The sequence below is a fragment of the Pelodiscus sinensis genome, chromosome 3 (assembly GCF_049634645.1).
Source record: "Pelodiscus sinensis isolate JC-2024 chromosome 3, ASM4963464v1, whole genome shotgun sequence".
NCBI lineage: Eukaryota > Metazoa > Chordata > Testudines > Trionychidae > Pelodiscus > Pelodiscus sinensis.
Window position 1 is genome coordinate 172,265,871 of NC_134713.1, and position 25,380 is coordinate 172,291,250.

Here is a 25,380-nt window from a genome sequence, read left to right on the forward strand (position 1 = left end):
AGGGAATATGTGCTAAATGGAACAATTTACTGCTCCCATACTAATTACATTTGTGTACACTGAACCACATTTCTTACCTGCTGGTCCAGTCATAAATAATCCTTTTGTGATTGCCTTGTGTTTGTGTCATTGTTTACTTGACACAATATGCAAATCTGGAAATCTTTCTTTCATAACAGTCTTGTCCAACTCATACTAACTAAACTCATACTAACACACACTGGATGTTTAAGAAATTTGGTATTCACTGCTCACAATTATTAAATGCTCTCTGGTGTTTTCTGTATAGTGAAATCTACACATAGAGTCTATGTCTATACTGCAGTACTATTTTGGAATACCACAGGTATCCCCCTGTAAACCTCATTCCACGAGGAGTAAGAGATGTTTCAGACTAACAATTTATTTTGAAATAAGTGATGCATAGACAGCACCAAATTTCAAAATAAGCTATTTTAATATTAACTCGAAATAAGTTACGCAATTTGCATAGCTCAAATTGCCTAGCTTATTTCAAACTCCAGATGCATTGTAGATGAAGTCTCTGGGTATGTCTACACTAGCCCCCTAGTTCGAACTAGGGAGGCTAATGAGGGCAACCAAAATTGCAAATGAAGCGCAGGATTTAAATATCCCGTGCTTCATTAGCATGTTTCCAGGCAGTCACCATTTTGGAAACTGACTAGCCCGGAACTAGCTGTCTATGCATCACTTATTCCATGGAATGAGGTTTAACTGTTAATTTGAACTAGGGGGTTTCATCTCGGAATCGCGCTTCTCTGCCGCATATAGACACGGGCAGTTATTTCGGGCTAGTCAGTTTCCAAAATGGTGACAGCCTGGGAACATGCTAATGAAACACGGGATATTTAAATCCCGCACTTCATTTGCAATTTCGTTCGCCCTCAGCTTCCCTAGTTCGAACTAGGGGGTTAGTGTAGACATACCCTTAGTGAGTATAATGAAAACTACAAATACTGCAAATAGTAAATACTTTGTTGAGATAATACCCATGTTTTTCAGTACAATACAACAATTATACTGTGTACATACATTCCATGCTTCCATATTACATGAACCAAATTAGGAATCTAAGCAACTAATCGACTAGTCAACTATCCGGTAAGTCCCAGGTCACTGCTGTTCTTAATACATTTAAGGAGGCAGAGCAGCAGCGGTGTTAGCTAACCCCACTGCAGCTCCCCTGCTGATCAGCTATATGATGGAAATTCCATCAACTAATTGATTAAACTAAATGTAATGTCCCTAAACCAAATATATACACACACTGCATATTAGTATAGCCTTGCAAGGAACCTCTCATGTCATAAACTAGTTTTCCTATGCATAAGGATGACAAGTTTTAAAAAGTTATATGCCTTTTCAGAGGCTCTGTGTGATGCTCATATATATATATATATATATATATATATATATAAAATTCATAAACTCTTACACATTAATTTATCTATTGAAACATTGTTGATCAAAGTGTGCATATAGATTAGAGAGAAACCTATCATTTTATTCATGCTCAGACGACTGCTTTCTAACAGCCATACTATTTTTCCTCTTATTTGACTGTTTACCTCAGTCAATCTCTGATGTGACCCTTGTTAAAGTTTTTAACAAGGTTTTAACCGGAGTGGTTAAAAATCTATCTACTTCCTCTGTAGAGGCAAAGACATAACTAAAATACTACAGTCTCTTTAACTCTCAGTATAAGCTCACCATGTTCATTTGAGTGAGAGACTCATACTAATTGCCCGTTTCTCTCAATCCATTCAGACTATTATACAAGCCATCAATAATGAAACAGGATATAAAAACTGCTACTTCTTCCCTTCTTAACAGCCTTTACCTGCTTGAGAAAGATCACAGAAAGTGTCAGAAGGTCACATAAGCTATATTTGTATCAATCTAAAAAGGAATCGAAGACAGGAGAGTCAGACATGGACAATCCCAAGAGGAAAGAAATCAATGGACAGTACTAGAACTAGCTAAACTTTATCTTGAGAACAGGTGGAAGAAGTGGCACTGATGAAATGAATGGAGACAGATGAACCTTGGATATGATATCTGCTTCCTATTACTGCGGCCCACGACCAGAGGTATTGGGCAGGAACTACTCTTCATTACAGTACTGGTCAAATAAGAAGTCACAACCATAAAAAGCAACTGTTTTTTTTTTTGATATTATGTCAACTAACAGACTTTTAGTTAAAACGTAAGGTGCAAAAATTCCCACTTCTAGAATTAGAAAGCTGCAGTGGGGGGTGGAATTTTATTATAATTCACCTGGGAATTTTAAATACTGGCTCTGGGAGTGCTAAGCATCTGGTGGAGATACAGATTACATAGTATTTGAAGTGTCTTCCATATTAACCGTAGTTATTTGGGAGATACAATGATTACTTCAGATGAATTGTTACTACTCTAGTGCCAAGGCTGTGATTCAGATGATCAAGTAGCAATTTTCTAAATCAGAATTGGTTATGAGCTTGGTTTCATTATTAGATTTACTTCCTCCTACAGCAAGCAGTATGTGTTTTCCCTACATATTATTCTAAGTTTCCCTAATCAAACTTCTGGTATTCTCTTCTGCTCTCAAAATGAAAGATTTTAAAAGGAAGCTGCTCTCATCTTTCTATTCTGAAATGTCATATGTCAAATACCATTCCCCAACGTGCTTGTATAACCTATTTCACATTAAGGTTTTTGACTAAAAGCAGTAGTTCTGAATTTCCTTGACCTCCATCATAATGAAAATTGCCTCCTAACCGATTCTACAAGTATGTATAATGCTTAGCCTTTGGAGATGGTTCAGGTATGCTATATAATACTAGAACTTAATATCAGACAAGAACCAGCTTTCAGTGTACTTTAATACTGAGGCATAAAGTGTAAGAGGAGAACTTACTTTGAAACAACATGTCTGATTTAAAAAAAGGAGTCTGTGCATGCATATGCATTTATTACAAAGGTCACTGTAAATCCATTACACACCTGCTCAATAGATTTTAGATCCACTTGTGAATATACTAGATTTTCATATATACTTGTAATAAAAGTGTTTATAAAAATGTATTGATCTAGGGCATGCACCTGCTAAGTGAAATTACGGCTGCTTTCATGCTCCATCACCCAATCAGGTCCTATTTATACTTTGTTTTAATATTAAACACTAAAGTTATTGCTCTTCGTACAACATCATTGAGAGATGTAATTTTTGGATGTCGTATAACCCTAGAATTACTACTAGGTTACAGATGGTTTAACCTTTCAGAACGTTTGCATGTGCCAGCAAGAGTGAGAAAAAATTTAACTTTAGTCCAAAACATTTTACACATGCAATTTATATTTAGAACTCTGAATTTATACACACAAATTGAGATGAAGGTCTCCTAACTCCACACACAGCAAAAACAAAGTTTAGATAAAAAAATTTCAAAAGTGCTTAAATGACACAGGCACCCAGATCTTGTTGACTTTCAATGAGTTATGCTCCCAAATCCCTTAGGTGCTTTTGGAAATGTTGCACTTCAACTTTCCTTCCAAAACTATGCTGATTCCTAATAGTTACTGGCAAAATACATTCTAAGATTCCTCTAATACAATTACAGTGGTGCCCTTCAAAAATGTTCTTATTGCCATACATATCCTTCCCTATTTCCCCATGGAACAAGTGAGGAGAATTTTCAAAGTTTTGCCTACTTCTGTCAGGGACAGATTGAACCAAGGCATCCAGGAGGCTCAAGAGCTAGCAAGTGCCAACCTCCTACCTACTGATTTCCAAAGGTTTCTAGATGAGAAATGGAATCTGGATAGAGGACTCCAGTCCTAAACTCTGAATGCCCAAATGCTGGCCAGCCGGCTTTGTTTACAGCTTCTATTTAAATTAGCACAAAAAACAGAAGTTGTCCATGCAACTGGGTTTTACCTTTTTAGGGCTACTTCTCCTCTAAGATCTGCTTCTACTGATCTCCTGGTAACCTGATCCTGCCTGCATCCAGACAACTTACTCCTGATTTTCTCTGGCCTGTCTTGGACCTGTCGTATCTAATCCAGCCTGTTGATTCCTGCTCCAACACAGCTTGTTCTGAAGTTATCAAGTAATGTGGAGAAGCTCAAACATCACTGATGCCACAAGATCAGCAGGATTCAAGTGCCATTTAATGGAGCAATACTGACTAGAAATTCTAAAGGGCAGCATCTTATGAGACAAGGAGAGAATTCTGGCTGTATTATATATCTGCCCTAAGTCTGACCAGACTGACACTGGATAATTTGTTTTCCCCATCCCAAACCCATTCTAGCCTGTCCATTCTCCCAAACAAGATCTCGAAATCTTAGAAATACTCTTTAGTTATACCTACATTACAAGCTAGGAGTATACAAGTGCCCACACGAGCTCTTATGACGCTAGTATGAGTATTAATAGTAGTATAGCAGCAGAAGCACAGGAGGAAGTAGTGAAGGCTCATCTGAGGCACACTGAATATATATATACCCACTTGTTGGTACTCATGTACACAAGAAGGAGAATCACGCGCATACCTTGTAGTATACATGTAGCTTTTGCTGGGTCCAGAAAAAGGAAAATGCTGCCACACAAGCCTCTAGACCAGGGGTGGGCAAAAAGGTCTCCACGGGCTGGATCCTGCTGCTCCTCCTTTCCCAGGACAATTAGGGCCTAGGGGTGAGGGCGCACATGAAGCCTTCTCCGCTCCGCCCCCCCTCGTCCCTTCAAAGTGCCGTGCTCTACTCTCAGGGTGAGGGCAGAGCAGAGAAGGCTTTCTATGCTCTCCCGCCCCAAGGCCTTAATTGGCTTGGGGGCAGGAGAGCCTCCTCCCACCCTGCCAGGAGCACATGGTGCTTTGAAGCACTGTGTGCTGCTCACAGGGCTGAGGGGGAAGAGCAGAGGAGGCTTTGATGATTGGCCTAGGGGCAGGGAGCATGCCAAGACTCTTCCAGGGCATGGGTGCCTTCTGGGAAGGGGGGGCAAAGGACTGCCCCACCCCAGACACATTCCTGCTTAGGCCCCGCCCTTTCCTGTTTAGGCCCAGGGCAACTTCAAAAATTTTTGAAGTGACCTTCGGGCAAAAATTATTGCTCACCCCTACTCTAGACCCACCCTCCTGCACATTGGAGAGAGTGTGCACCCATGATCCCTACTGCAAGCCAATCTCACATTTGCACTTAGGCCCAGTATTTGCATTATTCCAGATACCTCTTGAGGAAGTCATAAGATAACATCAGGAACATCAGATAAATGGAGGTAGTCTGATAATTATCTTGCCTAAATCTGACCAATTTGAAAATGCAGTAAAACTCAGATCCAAAAGTTCTGTTTTACTCAATATTTCCATCTTGCACTAATGCTGATATAACTAATCAACAGAAGCATATACTCTTGATTTATTAAATCAATGTTTATTGGATTCCTACATGGCCCATTTAAAACCCAGTACCTGATGCACTGCTCTCTACAATTTACTGTCTCAAACCAGCAAACTTGTAGAATTTTGTTAATATTTCTGAGCTACAAAAAATGCTCATTTCTTGTTTTATTTTAATGCTCTGTTACTAGAACTCTGTATAAAGAAAGAATAAGTCACTTTGGGGCAACATTATTTACAACTTCACTAGGATTTTTGCTTTGTGAATATTTACTTATAATTGCTGAAACGGGATTTCTGGAGTGTTAGGATTTTGATAGACTTCTGGTATCGTAAATCTACCCTTTCCAATATCCTATTGTGATGCTGAAAGACACAGCAAAGTCATTACAAAGCAAGGAAAATATTACCCCGCTTTAGCTAAGTCAAAATCTTGCTCCCCTGAAGTCTATGGAGGTATGTCTACACTAGCCCCCGAGTTCAAACTAGGGAGGCTAATGTAGGCATATGAAGTTGCAAATGAAGCCTGGGGTTTAAATATCCCAGGCTCCATTTGCATGTTTCCGGACGGGCACCATTTTTAAATCCCCTTAGTTCGAACTGACTGCCCACGGCTAACCTGGGAGTTTTGCCAGTGATTTCAAAGAAAGATGAAGGATTGGGCACCTGACATTGTCCTGTGATTGGAAGACACACTTTTTAATCAAGACAGACTTGATCTCTGAAGCTTGCCTTGAAAAATTTGAACTCTTGGATCTTTTGGCATCAGAGAGAAGTTGCCTTTTGAAACTAAGACTACACTATGCAGTCAAGTAATTGGATAAAATGGCTGACAATTAAGGAAAAGCATGAAAAAATGGAAGTTCATGTAAGAGTTTAATTCTTTATCTATTTGACCAAAGCAATAAGTGGAAGAAGGCTCTAGACCGCAAAAGCACCTTTACCGAAACAAAAGGGCAAGGTGTGTAGGTACCAGGGAATTGAACACTGTAGTTACTGTAATTCAGCAACATACTCTAGTATGTCAAGTATCAAAGCTGTGTTAGTCTGTGGCTGTGTTAGTCTGAATCTGCAAAAGTGGCGAGGAGTCCTGTGACACCTTGTAGACTAACTGAAGTGTTGGAGCATAAGCTTTCGTGGGCAAAGACCCACTTCGTCAGATGCATACTCTAGTATGGCTTGGAAAGGATCATTGCAGAAGAGTAACTGGTCACATATAATTAATTCCTTTAAAGAGAAACTATTCTTGTTTCTGGAAATATCAAGGTTCTTAAATAAAATTCAATCTAATATATAAACAAAGTTGAAAATAATCTGAGCTACAAGATTTTTCATTATCCTAGTTATGTTTATTTCAGCAGATCATTTATGTTGCCAAAAAATCCAGATGTTTTCAATTTTGATTGCTAGTTTATTTCCTTGAAGGCAATTGAAATTACTTTTCTAGATTTCCCAGTGTGACAACTGTTTTTTTACTAAAAAATATTTGCGCAATTATGGTAGAACTAGTGGACTCCTTTCACTATTAACAACGAATATGCTCAATCATGATTAGTTTAATTCCAGCAACACATTTCACCTGAAACCCTTCTAAGCACCTGCCTCTGACATTTTTAAGTCCTGTTTCATGTAATTAAACTGGAGCAAACTGCTATATTTGTGTAGCTATTACAGTGCAATTTTAATTGAAAAAGCCATACAAAGGAATGCTACATAAAGGCATTTTGAGTTTGTCTGAAGTCCTGTATAGAACTGTATCTCATAAGCCATAATTATTTAATTCATTATTGATCTTATTATACAATAATTTTGATAAAGAGTAGTTAACAGAAATACTTAGACTGTAAAAAGGTATGATCATTCAAGACATATACAGAAACAACTTTCAATTTGTTGATAATACTTACGATATGTAGCTCTAAATAGTCTCCAAGCCCCGTAGAACTGTCTACTCGTACCAAAACTGCTTCTTTTTGAACAGTGCTAAACCCTATTGCCAGTCTGTCAGCACGAGTGCTTGGCCGGTCATTAGGAGGCCACGTGTATGTGATCTGTCCACCACCTTTGCTAAAGATATATGTTGTTCCTGCTGTAAAACAGAAATAAAACCATTTAGTTCATTTGCACCAGTGCCAAATGACATGGCAAAACATGTGCTCTATAACCATCAAAATTTTCTCTAGAGAAAAATGAACTGCCGAAGCGAAGCAAAAACTATATCACAGCTTGGAAGGATCTTAAAAATTGGTCAGCAAAATTTTTTTACTGCAAACTAATTTTTTTTAATACAGTAGTCCATGCAGAATACAATATAACTGCACACCATTCTAAGGACTATGGACCTGATTCAGGAAAGCATCCCAATTCAAAATTCAAATTCATTCAAAAATTCATAAACACATAAATTCAAAAATGCATTTAATCATGTGCTTAAAGTTAAACACATGACTGACTAAACATGCAACACTGTATAACCATCTCGGCAGTGAAAATGGCAAGCAAGATATGATGGGTCATCCTACACAGCGAAGCAAAATGTAACAAATACATTCAGATACAACTTTTATGAGTATAGCTTTTATCAGCTTGTGACAGGTAAGATGGAAGGGCAGCAATGTGCCTCTTAATGAATACACAATCTATTCAAGCATTGTCAAGAGTTATTTGCAGTAATCAATAATATATTAAGTTCCAGTAATTAGGAGAGTTCCCAACAGCAGAAAGCTTTTCACGTTATTCACAATACTAAATATGCTCTTATAAAATCTAGGTACTATATGAAACAAATCCTAGGGTTCTATAAAGAGACTTGTTTAAAGGGCTCACATTTAACTTCATCACTATTTGCACATTTTCTATGATCTAACATCACAGAGATTGGGCCAAAAGAAATCAGATAAGGTTCAAAAGGGCCAGCACTTAGGACAGAAGAATCCCAAGCACTGCTACAGGCTGTGGACCAACTGTCTAAGATGCAGTTCCGCAGAAAAGGACCTGGGGATTAAAGTGGGTGAGAAGCTGGGTATGAGCCAAGAGTGTGCTCTTGTAGCCAAGAAGGCTAACGGCATATTGGGGTGCATTAGTAGCAGCTTTGCCAGCAGAACTAGAGAAGTGATTATTCCCCTTTATTCTACATTGGTGAGACTACATCTGCACTAATGTGTCTATTTCTGTGATCCCTCCATTACAGAAAGGATGTGGATGCATTGGGGGGGGCGGGGGGTCCAATGGAGGGCAACCAAAATAATTAGGGCACTGGAGCACATGACTTCTGAGAATAGTCTGGGGGATTTGGTCTACAGAAGAGTGAGGGGGGGATTTGATAGCAGTCTTCAACTACCTGAAATGAGGGATCCTAAGAGGATCGAGAGCAGCTGTTCTCAGATGACAGAATGTGGAGCAATTGTCTCAAGTTGAAGTGGTGGAGGTTTAGATTGGATATTAGGAAAAACTATTTAATTAGGAGGAAGCACTGGAATGGGTTACCTAGGTGGGTGGTGGAATCTTCATCTCTAAAGGTTTAAGTCCTGGCTTGACAAAGCCCTGGCAGGGATGATTTAGCTGGGTTTGGTCCTGCTTTTAGCAGTGGGTTGTGCTCAATGGCTCTGATGTCTCTTCCAACTCTATGATTCTATGAACATGGCTTCTTACCTAAAGGTTTTGAATTTTAAAAAGCATATCCTTAAAACAGTGCCCAGTGTGACACCTGTACATTTGATCTCAGATGTACAATACAATGAGACTCGAGTAGTCTTATTCTGACTATGGAACAAGAACTTCATAAGCCTTATATAAACTGAACACTTTCCTATAGAGCACTGTGACAAGATTTAATTATTCTATTCATGTTTCGTTCAGAAATATATTGTAATTTCATTTTTTTCCTCTTTTCGTATTGTATAGCTAAAGAAATACCACAGAAAAAGTTCTCAGAACATTCACTGAAATTTAAATGGAGGAAATAGTATGAGATGTAAATGAGAAGTGTCATATGGCTAAATGTCTATTCGAACTGCCAAGAACTATACCCTCTTAATCTAGAAAGCTTTGCCTGAGATCTCAAAGAAACTGAGTTACATTTGCCTTTTAAGCATGTTTCCAGTGCAATTCTGACAACTTTTCTGCTAGTATTACCAATCATTAATTAATTTTGCAGTTATGTGGCTCCTGTCAATTTTATTTCCTGTTTTGTGCCAGGGTCTTGAAAAAAATGTTAAATACACTTTACATCAATAATTCTGTAAGACTGCTCTGAGAATCAAAATCTCTCTTGATGGCAAGTTGCCAACTGGCATCTGGTTCAAGGAAACCTGTCAGCACCCTTTGGCAGGGAGTATGTGTGAAGGTGCTGTTTAAACTTCAAGTCAAGTCATAGTTCTGCACTATTCACGTGCAATGTAGACAGCACACTCAAGTTTTAGGCAGTCACAGAGGTGTTTACTGATGGCCATGGACTGAGACTAGAGTATACTGGAGAGAAATCTGACAAACAGCAAGAAATCTGATTCTATTAGCTGACATGCTCAGTAACTGCTGTAAACCTTTTTCGAATATTAGACAGGGATAGCTGCATCCCTAAAGACTGATGATATGGGTACTGCTACTTCTGGTGGCAGGGCTGGCTTTAAGCCGATTGGCCCGATTCCCCGCGCCTAAAAAGGCCCCGCGCCTTAAACCCGGAAGTGTGCCGGGCGCACTGTGGGAGGGTGCGTTAGCCCCCGAGGAGGAGTGCGACGGCTTCTGTGCCCTGTGGGAGGGGGAGTCGGCCCCTGGGTTTGTCTGGAAGGCAGGACTCTGCCCTACAGCTGGGGATTTAAAGTGGCCATGAGTTGTTTGTGTGCTGTTTTTTTTTTTTTTTTTTTTTGCACAACCAAAATTAATTTATGTGTTTTTTTCCCCCCTCAATAAAAAAATCCTGGCTGCCAGGGCCCTATTGAAATGGTTCGAATTGGGCCCCACACTTCCTAAAGCCGGCCCTGTCTGGTGGTACAAAAGCACCTGTTTATGGCATTAGCATTAACACCTAACCATGTATTGAGACATACAGTTCAGATAGCCATATAGCAGGGATTAACCCCAAGAGAGCCGCTGCCAATATATTTAGCTGTGCCTCCACAGGAATGGTTATTTGCAGCTCCTGTTGGCTGTGGATCACTGCTCCCAGTCAATGGAAGTTGTGGGAAGCAACATGGAGAGGACACCATTTTCTGCTGCTTGTCTGGGAGCAGTGATCCACAGCCATTGCGAGCTTCAACTAACCCTGGAAAACTGGATCTGGTCCACAGCTAGTATTTGCCACATTAATTCACCAAGGCTACATCTACACTATAAGGTTTTTGCACAAAAACCCACGGACTGTCCACACCTCAAGCGCGTTTTTGCACAAGAAAATCTACAGTCAATTGACAGAACAGAGGGCTTTTTGTGGTGTAGGTATAGCTCCTTCTACGAGGCATAACTCCTTTTTGCACTACAACTCTTGAACAAAAAGGCATGTGTGGATGCTCTGCGGGAGTTTCTCGTGCAAAAAGAGCCTATCAGAAAAAGCACAGGTGCTCTGATGGCCATTCTGTCAATGGCAATCAGAGCTTTCTTGTGCAAGAGTGTCCACGCAGTGTGGACGCTCTCTTGTGCAAAAGCACATCGCAAAAGCAATGTGCTTTGAGGTGTGGATGCGATTTTGCGCAATAAGTTTTTGCACAAGAACTCTTCTGCAAAAGATTTCTTGCACAAAAACCCTGTAGTGTAGACATAGCCCAAAGGATTGTTTACACTACAGAGAAGATCAAAGCTGGTGCAGTCGATCTTCTGGGGTTTGAATTACTAGGTCTAGTGAAGACACACTAATTCAAACTGAGAGGGCACTCCCGTCAGCACCAGTAGTCCTGCGCCTCATGAGGAGTAAGGAAGTCAACAGAAGCATGTGCTCCCATCAGCTTCCCACTTTATGGGCAATGCCAAAACAATTTAAGATACTTCAACTCCAGCTACATAAATAACATAGCTGGAGTTGCATACCTTAAATCAGCTTTCCCTGTTAGTGTAGGCCAGGCCCAAAGAATGGGATTTACTCTCAATCCTGTATTATTGAGAGCCAAACCCAAAGCTCTTTCCACCAATTTCACTGGACTTTGGATCAGGTCTTGAATGAGGCTCCTATAAAAAGCAGCATAAGTAAGGAACATAATTCTGTACAGTTCAGTGCTATTGAGGATACTATTAGAACAGTACAAATATATTAAGGGTGGATAATATCCCTCTCTTTGGTTATAACATAAGTGCTACCTGAAGATTGAAAAAAAGTGAAGTAAAGTGCACTTGTTAAATGACAGTGGAGTCCTTTGTCCATAATGAACACAATGGCCCCAAACCAAGTCCCTGAACCTGAACACCTCCAGACACTGAAAAAACCTTAAAAATAACTAATAGTCCTGCAGCAAACTTAGAGACTAACAAAACAAATCTAAATGGTATCATGAGCTTTTGTGTGCCATTTCAAATTTGGCATTACTTTTCCTAGAATGAGGTTTCCCAAATTCAAATTAAGCGCTCCGCTATTTCGAATTAATTTCGAAATGCGGTTTGCATGTATAGATGCTATTAAAGTTAATTCAAAATAATGGCTGATATTTCAAATTAACTTTGCAGTGTAGAAATATCCTGAGTTACTCATGGTTAACATAACCCCATAAGCAACTTGGTTATACCAACCTAACCCCTGGTGTAGACAGTGCTACGTTGACTGAAAGGTTTCTACCATCAACATAGCTATCATCTCTTGGGGAGGTGAAGTACCTATACTAACAGGGGGAGCTCTACCATCAGTATACATAGTAGGTTCACTAAATGCTTCAGGAGCACTGTAGGTATAAATGTAACCTATGCCTCCTTGTTGTGGTGCTTTGTCTCCCTCTAGAGGCACATAGCAAACTCATCAATCTTTAGCTGAGCTATTGCTTTAACTAAGCTGTATGGCTTTGCTCCTGCACTTAAGGCTCATACATTTAGGTCCAAATGTTCCCAAGTTCAATTCCATCTGCTGATAATTGGGGTCTGCTGGCATTACATAAGCAAGCCCTCACATATATTCAAAAATTACTGAAGAAAACTAGTTCATTTTCCCCACAAAGACTTTTATGCTGCCTGACAAAACGTAAGTTTCTTTGATATGGTTTCAACAGAACACCACTGAAAAATAATTAGGTTCCTCGTTCTTTCAGTGTATGGCATTGTTTTATTTGGGATTCATCAGCACTCAAAGCAGTGGAGTTAGATTGTTTTGAGCAGTGATACTCTCTCCGTGGTACTTGTAAGCTACTTGCAAGTTGGTAACAAGCAGCTTGCAGCTCTTAGCTGTATGGTAACAAACAGTTTACAGCTCTTAGCTGTATACTATACTATACTATTTTTGTATACTCGTGAATCAGTAAAGAGTTTAGAAAAAATAAGTACCCATAGAATTATTTGAAATTCTTAACCTTGAAAATGTGGTTCTGATGGTAAAAAACCACCAGTGCTCAGAAACAGTAATGGCTTACATGTCTCAAGTCCTCCTTTAGGAAATTTATCTTTCTGAACAATTGTTTAATTTCAGTATCGCCTGGCAGCAACTCAAGGAGTATCTGCTTACTCATATAGAATTAAATGAATACACATCATTTCATATCCATTTCCTGTATCTGTTATGTATACAACTGCAAAGCTTTTTAATATTTATTTCCAACATAGAATATGATACATGTTAATGTTTCATTTAAATCAAACAACGTATTTGTATGCTTTTTACTTTCTTCACGTTCATCTAAATTTTGTGTTAACATTTTTTGCATTTTACTTTTCTTTACTATTTTCCCCATGTAATTTTGGTATGCTAATGTTTACATTCTCCACTAAAATGACAGTGAGATGTTCAGTTAGGCCAAATGGTAGTTTTATTGACCTATGGAATTATAGTTACATTACAATATACCATAGAGGTCTAAAAATTCAAACACAAAACTCAATGGCAACACTGCATTTTTTTTTAATAATCAGGTGTAACCAATGCCGGTTACGACAGAAAAAGGGGTCAGTTGTCTTCTATATGGCATTTTCCTTCAGCATTACACCTTAACAGTACTTCTGATAATTTTGGGCCAGATTGTGAAGCCTTTTACTCCCACAGGTGAACAATTACTTGCATAAGTAATCCCATTGAATTCAATGTGCATATTTGCTCGTTAAAATTCAGCAATGAGAGTAAACATTCCACAAAAATGCCCACATAGGGCTTGTTTTACAGGCATGATTAATGCTGTGGCAATTGAACCACTGAAGGCGGATTTAGCGGATTTTGTGATCAGAACACGATGAATAAGGGGAGTCAGTGTTTCTCCTGTCAATACAGCACAGTATGGACTAGGGATGTTAAAAATCGTGCAATAGGATTTTCAGCAGTTACACAGTAACGCACCCTTTAGGCTCTGCAGACTCCTCAGCAAAGCCTCCCTGGGAGCAGGGCTGCCAGCTTTTACCCACCCACCTCCCAGAGATGAAGATTCACTATCCTGCTGCAGCAAAGCCACCTCCTTGGGAGGCTGAGTGTAACCTATACCATTGCATCCTTAAATCTCTTGTGTGGACCCTGTGTTAAGCATATCTAAGCTACACTGACTTGTGTTACACTGCTAGCATAAGTCAAATTGCGTAGCTTAGATTAACTTGAACCTGTAGCATAGACCTGCCAAAACACATCTACACAAGTATTATAGCAGACTAGTCATGTCAGTTCTAGCAGCAGCTGCACAGGAGTCTTCATTTTAATTCTACTTTTCATTTGGTCATAAACTTGGAGGAGACATTTGCATGGTTGGTTTCCAGCCAAAGCTGAAGTTTGGGGGAAGTTTGGGCTTAATGTCCAAAATTTCTTTTACCATTTAAAAAAGTATCTTATCCTATTTTTAAATATAGCTATAAGCAAAGCATAGCTGAACTCAGACTTGAACATAGCATGATATAGCCCTCATTAAGGATGAGAGCCTTTCTTTACAGGCATGAATTTAAAAATGAACAGGTAAACATGATTGAAAAAAATCTCCGAATTTTGATTAGATACCTGAAGAATGTAACAGAGCTGAATTATCATTTAATACAGGACTGCAAGTTTGCAGTGTGTTTTATAAATTCCTCCTTCTTTCCATCAATAGTGCCATTGATGGTTCCATCCCCCGCATCTCTCCCTCCCCCTCCCCCAATTTTTATCTCTTGTCTTGACTTTACTTATTTGGTCACCCTTAGGACCTAAACTGTACAATGCTGATCACATCTTGGGAGAAGCTGAAGGCAGTGAATAAGACATCCTCCCAGCCACAGTAACTTAATTAACTAAGGGCCTATGTGATGTTACAAGCTCCTATGAAGTACTGAGCACCCATAGCTGCCACTGGAATCAATGGCCTAAACCTTATGGTTCCTATTCAAGATGCCTCCATGTTAAGAGTGTAAGTGTCATTGCAACATTCAGGTCTGTAGTTTTGCCAGAGACAGTTCTGGAAGTTCTACTTGCCTGTTTGGGTTTTGATACATACACATATTTACTGGTATATGTAAACAAAGGGATTCTTACCAAGAACAAAGACACTGTAAATGTTGCTTTTGGCTGAACCAAATGGACTTGTTAGTGTAACAATTGCTCCTATTTGTTTTTGAAGTATTACTAGGGATGGTGAGAATTTAAAATATGAGCACACACTTGAAGATTGCCTTAATCTCCTTATCTCAAAGCGAAAGCAAGAAACAAGTCAGGAGGGGCAAAGGAGGTATAGAAGGGAAGGTAAAATACCAAAAGACTAAAAAAATGCCTGCCCTGACTGGAATACGGCCTCACTTTGCCATTCCCACAGGGTGCAAATGGGTGGGAATGAAGCCCCCAGCCTAACAACCCAGCAAACTGAAACATGATCATAATTTTTAAGAGGTGGGACTGTGAGCCTGCATCTCAATTATAATTATGTTTGTTGAGCAGGGAAGTGGAGGAAGAGCACTGGGAAACACAGAACCTCAATGGATTGCCTACAGGTTGCCCACCACTGGGGTCTCTTCCTGCCTTCATCCCACACTTAACTATCTTGCCTTGGATTTACGTATCTTTTTTATATTGGAATGTAACTATATAGTGCTGACAGTACCCTGGAAAATGTCAAGGATACTGAACTCCCATGAGCCACATCTTGAGGTCCATATTCCATTTGTATTCAATCCTCACTGAATTCACACAGATTTCTCTGACTTCAGGGATAGGGTGGCACGTTAGAGAGCTTTCTTTTCATCTCCTTCTCCTGGTTCTTGTCGCACTTAGGGTATATCTAGACTGCATCCCTCTGTTGGCAGAGAGGTTTACAAGATCTGCAAGGACGTTTACAGGATCTGTCGAAAAAGGCTTTCTTTCGACAGATCCCCCTCTAGACTGCCGCTTTTTGCCAACAAAGTGCTGAGTCGGCAAAATGCAGTGGCCCTTTTTATGCAAATTAGGCACGGAATATTTAAATCCCTGCCTCATTTGCAATGTCGACCTGCCTAATCTGCATCCCTTTGCCGACACAGGGATGCAGTCTAGAAATACTTTCAGAAACCATTCAAGATTATGAGAAAGTGGCCAAATAATACCTCTGTCATATGAGGGAAAAGAAACAAAAGAAAGCCATAAGTAACAACAAACCTTATTACCAATGTTCTTATTCAGTCCATGATTTTTTAATGTCTAGCAAGTTATGAATTTAAATGAATCTTTTGAAGGTGCTGTGCTGAGTTTTGAGGGCCAAGACTGAGTGGCTAGATATAAGGATGTTAAATTGTGATTATCTGGCTAATCGTGAACTCGTTATAATTAGTCGATAAGAACTGCTCTGCAGAGCCACAGCGGGAGTAGCTTCAGGAACCGACTTGAGCTGGGACTAAGAAGTCCAGGCTTGTGCCGGATCTGGGAGCCACCCATGCTGTAGCTCTGCATTTTAACTACAGTTGAAAGAAGAGGTGCAGCATCTCAGACTAGTGTGAGCTGTGACTGCTTGGTCCCAACTCATGCTGAATCCAGCAGCCCCTGTTTGCAGCAGACAGCCCTTGCATCTGATGCTCTGACAGTCTTGTGGCACTTGGAGTTGGTGTGTCCTACTCTGTGAGAAGCTTGCTTCTCATGATAAACTTGGAGAGGTTAGAGGTGTGGAGATTGTAGCCCAAAAAGAAGGGATTTGGGCAAGTTTCCCCCCCCCCCCCAGATGTGGATTTATGATTTATTATTACTACAATCTATAACCCCCTCCTGCCATCACCCTCAGCTTAGGGTTTTTCCCCCTTCTCCTTTTCTGCCTCTGACTGGAAGAGTGTAAAGGGGCCTTGAATAATTCATTGAAATGTGTTAGCTACTTATGCACAGCTAAATAATCTGTTTCACCTTGTATTTGGCTGTGACATTATGCATGCCTCTCCCAGACATGAAGAGCTCTGAATTTTGTCTCACCAACAGAAGTAGTCCATCAAGCAATTACTTCATCCACTTTTGTCTATAATATCCTGGGACCAACACAACTACTACAACACCGCACATAATAAAGTAATATCATACTGTTTGGAACCTATATGGAAGTCATATGTTAAGAAAATGGTCTATTTCTAAAACCAGAGACTGTTATAAATGCCACATTGCAGTCAACATGAAAAATTCTAGTCCATTATATTTCTATTAAAGGCAACAAGGATAAAACACACCTTTCTCTGAGAGTTTGCCAAGCAGTCAGATGTAAATTAAAAGTCAAATATGTATAAATATGAGTGCATTTTATTCCTCCTACAATCTTGTCAACAAATAATTTGTTAAGAATAAATTTCTTGAACAATTTCTACAGAGGAGGAAATTGTACTTTTGGGCAAGTGCATAATAAGACTATGAGAAGAAAAATCTTTTAGAAAGGATACTATATAAAGACATCTATCAGACTCACGGATTAAATTGGGAAAATTAAATATGCTTTTAAAGATGAATAGGACTGTTACAGCCTCAAATTCTTCTTGCATTAGAAACAGTTACAGCTTCCTAGTGTTTTTTTTTTTACCTCCTGCCACAGCAAACTGCATTACTATAAATGACAATTGCATTTGTAGGACTAGAGGAATACATAGTCCACTGATTTATTTTTTCATGGTTTATTATTTCTGCCAGAAACTCATAATGCAAACAGAATGTAGTTAAAAGGCAGGCTAGCTAAAGGGATTTGTAACCAGAATAAAGACTAGGATACCAGTTCAAATCCTACCCATCTTAACAGCAACCAACTGTTGTTACCATCTGTTGGTCGCTAATATAAAATGAGTTGATGGTCCTGGCTCACAAAGCTTGGAATCTCCACAGACCCACCTGGCAAAATTTGGAAATTTTATAAGCTAAATAATTCTAAGTGAAGGAACTTTAAATCTCTTCTAGCAAAAGCAATGAAACTTGTAAATTGCACCCTCCCCCCCAAAAACACCTAGTCATAAATCAGCTTTTGCACAGAACTTGATACTAGAACTATCCAAATAATTGATTTTTCAGTTACCTATCCAAACTAAAAAAGCAAGTTCATTTCTAGTTTTCAATTTCAGCCTTAGTAAAATAAAACACTGAAGTAAAATTCAAAATTAAAAGCCATTTCAAATCAGAAAAATCTAATTTAAGTTTAATATCAAAATGAATTATTTCAATGCGGTTTATTTTGGTGTTTTTTGCTCCTCCCCTTCTCCCCCCAACAAGACAAATTAGCAGTTTTACATAAACTTCTGAAATATTTTGGGTCATTTTAAATGCATATTAAATAATAAGGAAAGTTGTCAGAAAAAAAATTGCCTAGTTCTTTGTTACACAACAGTAGTTCTGCCCAGACAGAAGGCTTATATATGTCATATTCTGAAACCAAGTGGTTGTAAAGAAAAACTGAACTTTCATTTCAGTTTCCTCATTGTTATATATTTATATAGTGCCATAAATATAAATGGTGCTCTCCAGATAAATATTTCCAAAAATGGGTGCCTAAAACTAAGTTGGTAAGTGCTTACTTAGGGTGCTTCTACACAGCATAGCTTATTCTAAATAAGGTACGTAAATTGAGCTGTCAATTGCGTAGCTTATTTCAAAATTGGGAGCATTTACACAGTACTTATTCTGAAATAAAGCACTCTTCCTCCCACTTCCCTTACTCCTCCTACAATGCGGGTAACAGGAGTCAGAAGAAGTAGTCTTCCAGCTTGACAGTATTGCGACATTATTGCAAAATAACTGTCTTCTGTGTAGACGTGGACTAAGCTATTTAGAAATAATGCTAGTTATTTCAAAATAAACTTGCTGTATAGACATATCCTTAGTCACTAAAATAAGAGGCCTCATTTTCAAAAGGTGAGCTCCCGCAGAAATTAATCCACTGAAATTAATGGGAGCTGCTGAATTATAAAGCACCTTGAAAAAAATCAGCCCTCCTGTTATAGTGCCTAAATAAGGATTTGGTAGATCAAAGTTTGAAAATGCTGACCTTACTTCATTCAACCTACCTTTGTATTGAGATTCTTTTTGCTTAAAGTATCTTTGTTTCTAAAGTTGAGGTCTTTATTATTTTTGTGTTTTGGAAACATGCTGAGCTCTGGTCTACACTAGAGACCCCTTATTTTGAAACAACAAGCAGAGCATCCACATTACCAAGCCTGTTATTTCAAAATAATGGGCTTGTTACTTCAAAATAGTGCTATTTCTCATGACAAGCAGGAGTTATTTTGAAATAGTGTTTAGGGGGTTATTATTTTAAAGTAAGTTATTTCAAAATAATTTCCTAGTGTAGTCATGTCCTGAAATACTCCACCTTATAATTACTATGACTATCTTTTTATAGCATTCCAATTACACACCTTTTAAAATGTCATTTGTATCATTTACTTTGCTAACATATAGGAGTGCTTCCCATATTTTATGATATCTCCAGAGTAAATTATTTTGAAGGGCTCTCACAACTAGTACCCTTCTTGGAAAAAAAAAAGGATATAAAACATACTTTGAAAAATCAAAGTGATGCTGAATGGAAGCGTGTTGCCCTCATTGAAAGCAGTGGTGCAAATATAGGAAGAAGGTCAAATGTTGGTTCAAGAGCAAGTAACAGTATTACTGGTAGCACATACATATCAGTGACAATGCCTCATCTTAGACAGTTTGCTGTGATGAATCTTCCTTTGAAAAAAGTTAGCTGTATCGTACATTGTATGGTGAAGGTTGCAATTGTTCCCTAGTGAGCATGATGAACAATTTAACCACACAGTATTCTACCTGATATAGTGCTATACCTTCCTAGCAACAATTAATAAGGTTAATAGATGAAGTAGGCTTGTAGCGTGAAGAACATTTCTGAACCTTTAATTGTACGTGGACTCTCTGCCTGGGAAATATACATAGAAGGAGAGTGAATTCTGCAGAGTCTCTCTCGATCTTATTGTCACCTGAAAATGTGAAAACAACAACTTGTCTGCTTCTAACAAAAATAACTGGCAGGGATCTCAAATATTTGACCCACCACTCCTCTTAAGTTCCCATGATGGAAAACAGAAGGTTTTATTAGTGAAGCAGCTGTGTAACTGCCAAGTGGGTCTCAGTGGCAAAGTCCAGCACTGTTGAGCAGGCTGTATATGGGCCACTGACTCCTTGATTACACAAATCTCTTGACTCTGATCACTTGAGGAAACAACCTTTTGACTGCAGCGATCGTGTCGCTGAGTTTCAGCCCTGTACATCTTCTGACACTTCATCTGCATAGATCCCAATAATTTTAGCTTTATGTGGGGGAAGTGAATTTCACTCTTTAAATGTACGCACACTCAGACATTAAATAGATTGTACTAAGCTCTCTCAATCAAATGAAGAACACAGCAATCAGCCCATATTTACTTATCTGCAAATGCATATTACTTTACATTTTCCAACAAGAATGCAAGTCATTCTCTGAGAGTACCAGATGTAATAATTTAGCTGTGTCACTTAATCTATCAACTCCATTAGCTATCAGGATGACCATCCAAAATTTGTAATTGCTGGCTGCTAGCATTATATTGCTGATCTTAAATGAGCATATATATGCTCAACCGTACACAAGTCATTTTGATTTGCAGAGCAACAACTGAGGAAATTGAGACCTCTAAATTCACAAGGCAAAAATTCTATTCATCATCATTGTGATTACATTTCACATAGAAAAGTACTGGTTAAGGAACCAGGGTATAATACAGAAAATATCTAGTTGGATCAAAACCAAACTCAGTCACCATAAACAGCAAATGATGTTCTACCTGGAAAGACTTCCCAGTTATTATGCCATATACTGATTGTTGGACCTCTAAATTTGCTTATGATACCAAAATTGAATATAAAACAAATAAATGGCCAACAATGAAAATAGATTCAATGGTATCCAGATCTGTTAGATATACACCTTTTCTATGAAAACTAAACAGGCAAGGCAGGTTGGGCCAATTAGTTTCTTTTCCTCCTGACCAACAAGTTCTTCTGTCCTTATGTCCTAACACATAATGGATTTCAAATTGTACTCTGGCACAAAAATGTGACATGGTTTGTCATTATGATAATTGCTACCATTCTTCTTTGGAAAGTCCTTTTGCTGCTGTTTGTGAGCTACAGCTTAATGCCAGATTCAGAGGAATGAGAATAGAATTGACAAATGAGCATATTAAGTTTTCAACTATTTATTTTACATAGTTCTGGCAATTAAAGAGCATGGTTTAACCATTGAAAATAGTACAATATTTATGTTATCAACATTGAGATGTACTCTCTAGCTATCCTCCCTCTGTGCTTAGGATGCCTCTTTACATTAATCCTGTATATCCTGAACCATTAGCATTACATTATGCTCAGTGGACCAATCTTAAATTTCACCAAGGAAGTGGTACATGCGGTATCTTTAATAAGGCTTTTGATAGTGTTGTGCATGAGTTTCTCAAACAAATTATGAAGTAAAATCTAGATGTAGCAGTTATAAGTTAGGTGCATAGCTGGTTGGAAAATTGTTCCCAGAGAACAATCATCATTGATTCATAGTCAAGCTGGAAGGCCATACCAACTAGTGTCCCAGAGGGACCATCCTGGGTCCAGTTGTTTTTAGTATCTTCATAATTTATTTAGATAATGGCATAGAGAGATACTTATACACACACACATGCACTTTGCTTTTGAATTTTAATCCTACCTTCCAAATGATTTGACAAAGGGTCTAAAGTAAATATGACTACATTTTAAAAAGACAAATGCAAAGTACTACACTTAGGAAGGAAAAATCAACTGCTCATACAAAATGGGAAATGACTATCTAGGAAGAAGTACTGTAGAAAGGGATTTAGGGATTATAGTGAATCATTACTTAAATGATTCAACAGTGAAGCCATCATTCTGGGATGTGTTAGAAGGAAAACTGTAAGCAAGATACAAGAAATAATTCCTTTCTAACTTCATGATTCTTAGACCTTAACTACAGTATTTTGTCCAGTTCTAAAAACCATATTTCATGAAAGACGTGGACAAACCGGTAGAGTAACCCCGCCAAAAAAAATTAAACATCTACAAACCCTATGAATGAAGATTAAAAAATGGATTTGTTTATTATGAATAAGAGAAAAAAGAGACATGATAGCAGTTGTCATGTAAGTAATATTTTGTTACAATGAGAGGCGTGAAAAAGTGTCCTTAACCTCTCAGGATAAAACAAGAAGTAATGGGCTTAACTTACAGCAAGAGAGATTTATATTGGACATTAGGAAACCCTTTCTATCCCTCAGGGTAGTTAAGCACTGGAACAAATTGCCTAAGCAGGTTGTGGAATCTCTGTTACTGGACATTTTAAAGAACAGCTATTACTTAATCCTGCCTTAATTGTAGGAAAATGGACCAGATTGAGTCTGTTCCACTCTTACACTTCTATGATTCTATTAAGAAAACACTATTCCTCAAAAGGAATTTCAAAATGCCAGGGACATTAGGTTGTATGGGGAAGGTAAGAATTATAAAGAGGTAGAGAATTTCAAAATATTTTTTAATTAAAAGAAATTTTGCCTTTTAAGAAATTTGACATCTTAGAAATAAGGCCCTCTGAGCTAGTATAGGAAAAGATCCATATTATTCTCAGATTTTCGCTGAAACATTGATAGAGGTCACTCATGTATGTCCGATAACAGTGGCCACTTAAATGTTTTGTAATTTGCCATCTTGTAGCATAACAACTGTCTGGGAACATTTAGGTAGCAGTTTATGTGTTCAAATATTCATAGAAACTATTTTTTAATCAAGTACTGTCTATAAAATTAAATATTTAAGTTAATTTATTTTTTTTCTTTTTAACATTTGGGACAAATGTAATGTAATTTTACTTTGTGACACGTCATGATTTACGACAGATTGCAAATACCCCTGTGGGAAAACCCCATTCAATTGTTTTCCTGAGCCTCCGTTTTTATTAAAAAAGAAATTGATCTCTAGATGTTAGGGTGAGGAAAATCTCAGAAATATCAACCAACTGCAACATATGTAGCAATGTCTTCCTGAGTTTGCAGAGAATTTGAAAGAAAGCCTCTGAGATATGAACTGCTTGTTCAAAGGGCTAACTTAGACATACATGTGGGAACTATGGGTCTGGGGGGTGCCGCTGCACCTTCAGGTTGTGTGGGGCTCTGTTTCCAGCTTCATGCCCTGGAGTCCCAGCTACCACCCTACACCCTACAGAGCCTAGAGCTCTGTAATAAGATGAGGGGGCTTGAAATATGGATCACAGACCTTAGATCCTTATCAGATTTTTTGGTCTCTTGGGGGCTCTTTGAGTCAGCTGCGGTGGCTAGTTATGGAAGCAAGCACGACACAGAGGAGTGCGCGTGTGCGTGTGCGTGTGCGCGCGCGCACACACACACACACACACACACACACACACAGAGTTGAACAGTTATCAGACAGAGCAGACCAGTCAGGACACCACACTAGTAAATCCTGACTACTACAGTCTCTGTTCCTGATCCCACGCTTGCCCCCAAGTATGGCCCCAGTCTCAGCCCCCTTGTCTGATTTAAAGACATTCATTTTACTGCAAGATACACAATTGCCAAATATAAAAATAAATAAATTAGGAATAATGGAAGTCTACCTGTGGAACTCATCAACTCTGCCTAAGAAACTCATTCTATATGAAAATGTATTGGGAGATCTCACTTCAGTTCATAATGAACAAGGTTTTAGCAACCCAGACACATTACATCTGCAACTGAATGCCAGGCATTAATGTCGGCAGCTCCACAAAAAGTACAAAGAATGTCTCTGGAGCTTAGCTGAGGCATATTGATGGAGCAGTGCAAGAAAGATTCTACTATCAGTCGCTCTGCTGGGAACACAAATAGCACTTTCCTTGCTAGAGATATCAAACTGGCATCTCACATAAGCTATAAATCCATTGAAAATGTTTGTAAATTAAGAGTACCAATGATTGTATTATCAGGAGTTGGCTGCCTTCAGCATGTGGCCCATCAGGATAGAATCCTAAATCCTCAGCCTTTCCTCATAAGCCATGTGTTCCAGTCCCCTAACCATTTCTGTTGCCCTCTGCTGGACTTTTTCCAATGAGTCCACATCCTGGGGGGGGGGGGGGGGGAGAATTGGACATAATACTCCAGATGTGGCCTCACCAGTTATGAATAAAGGAGAATAATCACTCCCTATATCTTACTAAAGCACCCCAATATGCCACTAGCCTTCTTAGATAATCTGCAGGCATGACATCCTGCAGCTCCCAGGGGCTACAGTTCACCATTTCTGGCCAATGGGAGCTGTGGGAAGCAGCAAGGGCTACAAGAATATACTGAATGCCATTTCCCACCAGTGGATTATTCTGATGGGCTATGTGCCAAAGGCTGCTGATCCCTGTTGTATGCCATTCAACTAACAATTTGTGTGTGTTATTTTTCACAATCCATATAGAAAAGAAGAAAGTAGTATTTACCCTGGCATACATGTTCCTTTTATCTTACTGCTCTCAATCAGTAATTAAGATAAATTGTTTAAACCTAGATTTTGTTTTGGCTCATATCTTGTTTAATTCTCAGAGGATAGTTTAGATGTCTTGCCTGCAAAGGTTTGAGTCTGAGTAAGATGAGTATTCAGTGAGAAGCTAGCTTTTTGATTTTGCTAGTATATAATCACTATGCAATCCTGAAGCACAGTTAAACAAATTAGCAGTATTTTTAGAACATTTTAAAAGTGCATTGTGAATATTAACATATTCAAGTAAATTAGTTTGCAGTCATTATCATAAGCAATTACTTACTGTTTAGATGCTGTTGGTATTAAATTGGCAAGCAATTTGCAAGAATTAAAATGTAACATAAAACTCTTTTCTACATTTCAACAATATAAAAACACACATGATTTTAAAAGGACAGTTCATATCTGTTCTCTATGTCTGTCTACCCAAAGTATGATTGCTTCATTAGTTAGTTACTTTCTATCTGGGTTTTTAGGATAAACTTTTTTATAAAACCGGATTTAGCAGTACTAAGTAAACTTGAAGTACTTAATACTAAGTTTAACAGTAATGCCTCTTACATTGGTGCCTCTTGCCTGTCTTTCTGAAAATCTCAGAGAACAATATTTAATTCTGTGCTCTTGACACTAACCTTATAAATCACCAGCACATGTCAAAAGTATGCTAACACTCTTTTCCTTCAGAAACAAATAGAAATGGAACATATTAGGAGGAAGTGTCTTAATTTAGGCTAAAATAGCATTTTAAAAGAATACCGTGTCTGTCTTCTCAGAGCAAAACCTGAGTAATTGCCATGAAAATCTCTGGGGCATGTCAATACTAGGAAATTATTTCAAAATAACTTAGTTATTTTTGGAGCTATTATTTCAAAATAGCATTTCCATACTACAGGGAAGCTCCAAAAT

General features: G+C 38.5%; 1 protein-coding gene across 18 annotated transcripts in view; it reads right to left on the minus strand.

The window, feature by feature from the left end:
- Positions 1-25,380, minus strand: part of NRXN1 (neurexin 1) — a 1,137,502-nt gene that overhangs the window by 324,519 nt on the left and 787,603 nt on the right. For all 18 annotated transcript variants that reach the window (XM_075925469.1, XM_075925468.1, XM_075925459.1 and 15 more), the window contains one exon: positions 7,307-7,488. In XM_075925469.1, the coding sequence (XP_075781584.1) occupies positions 7,307-7,488 (182 nt within the window). The remainder of the gene's footprint in view (positions 1-7,306; positions 7,489-25,380) is intronic.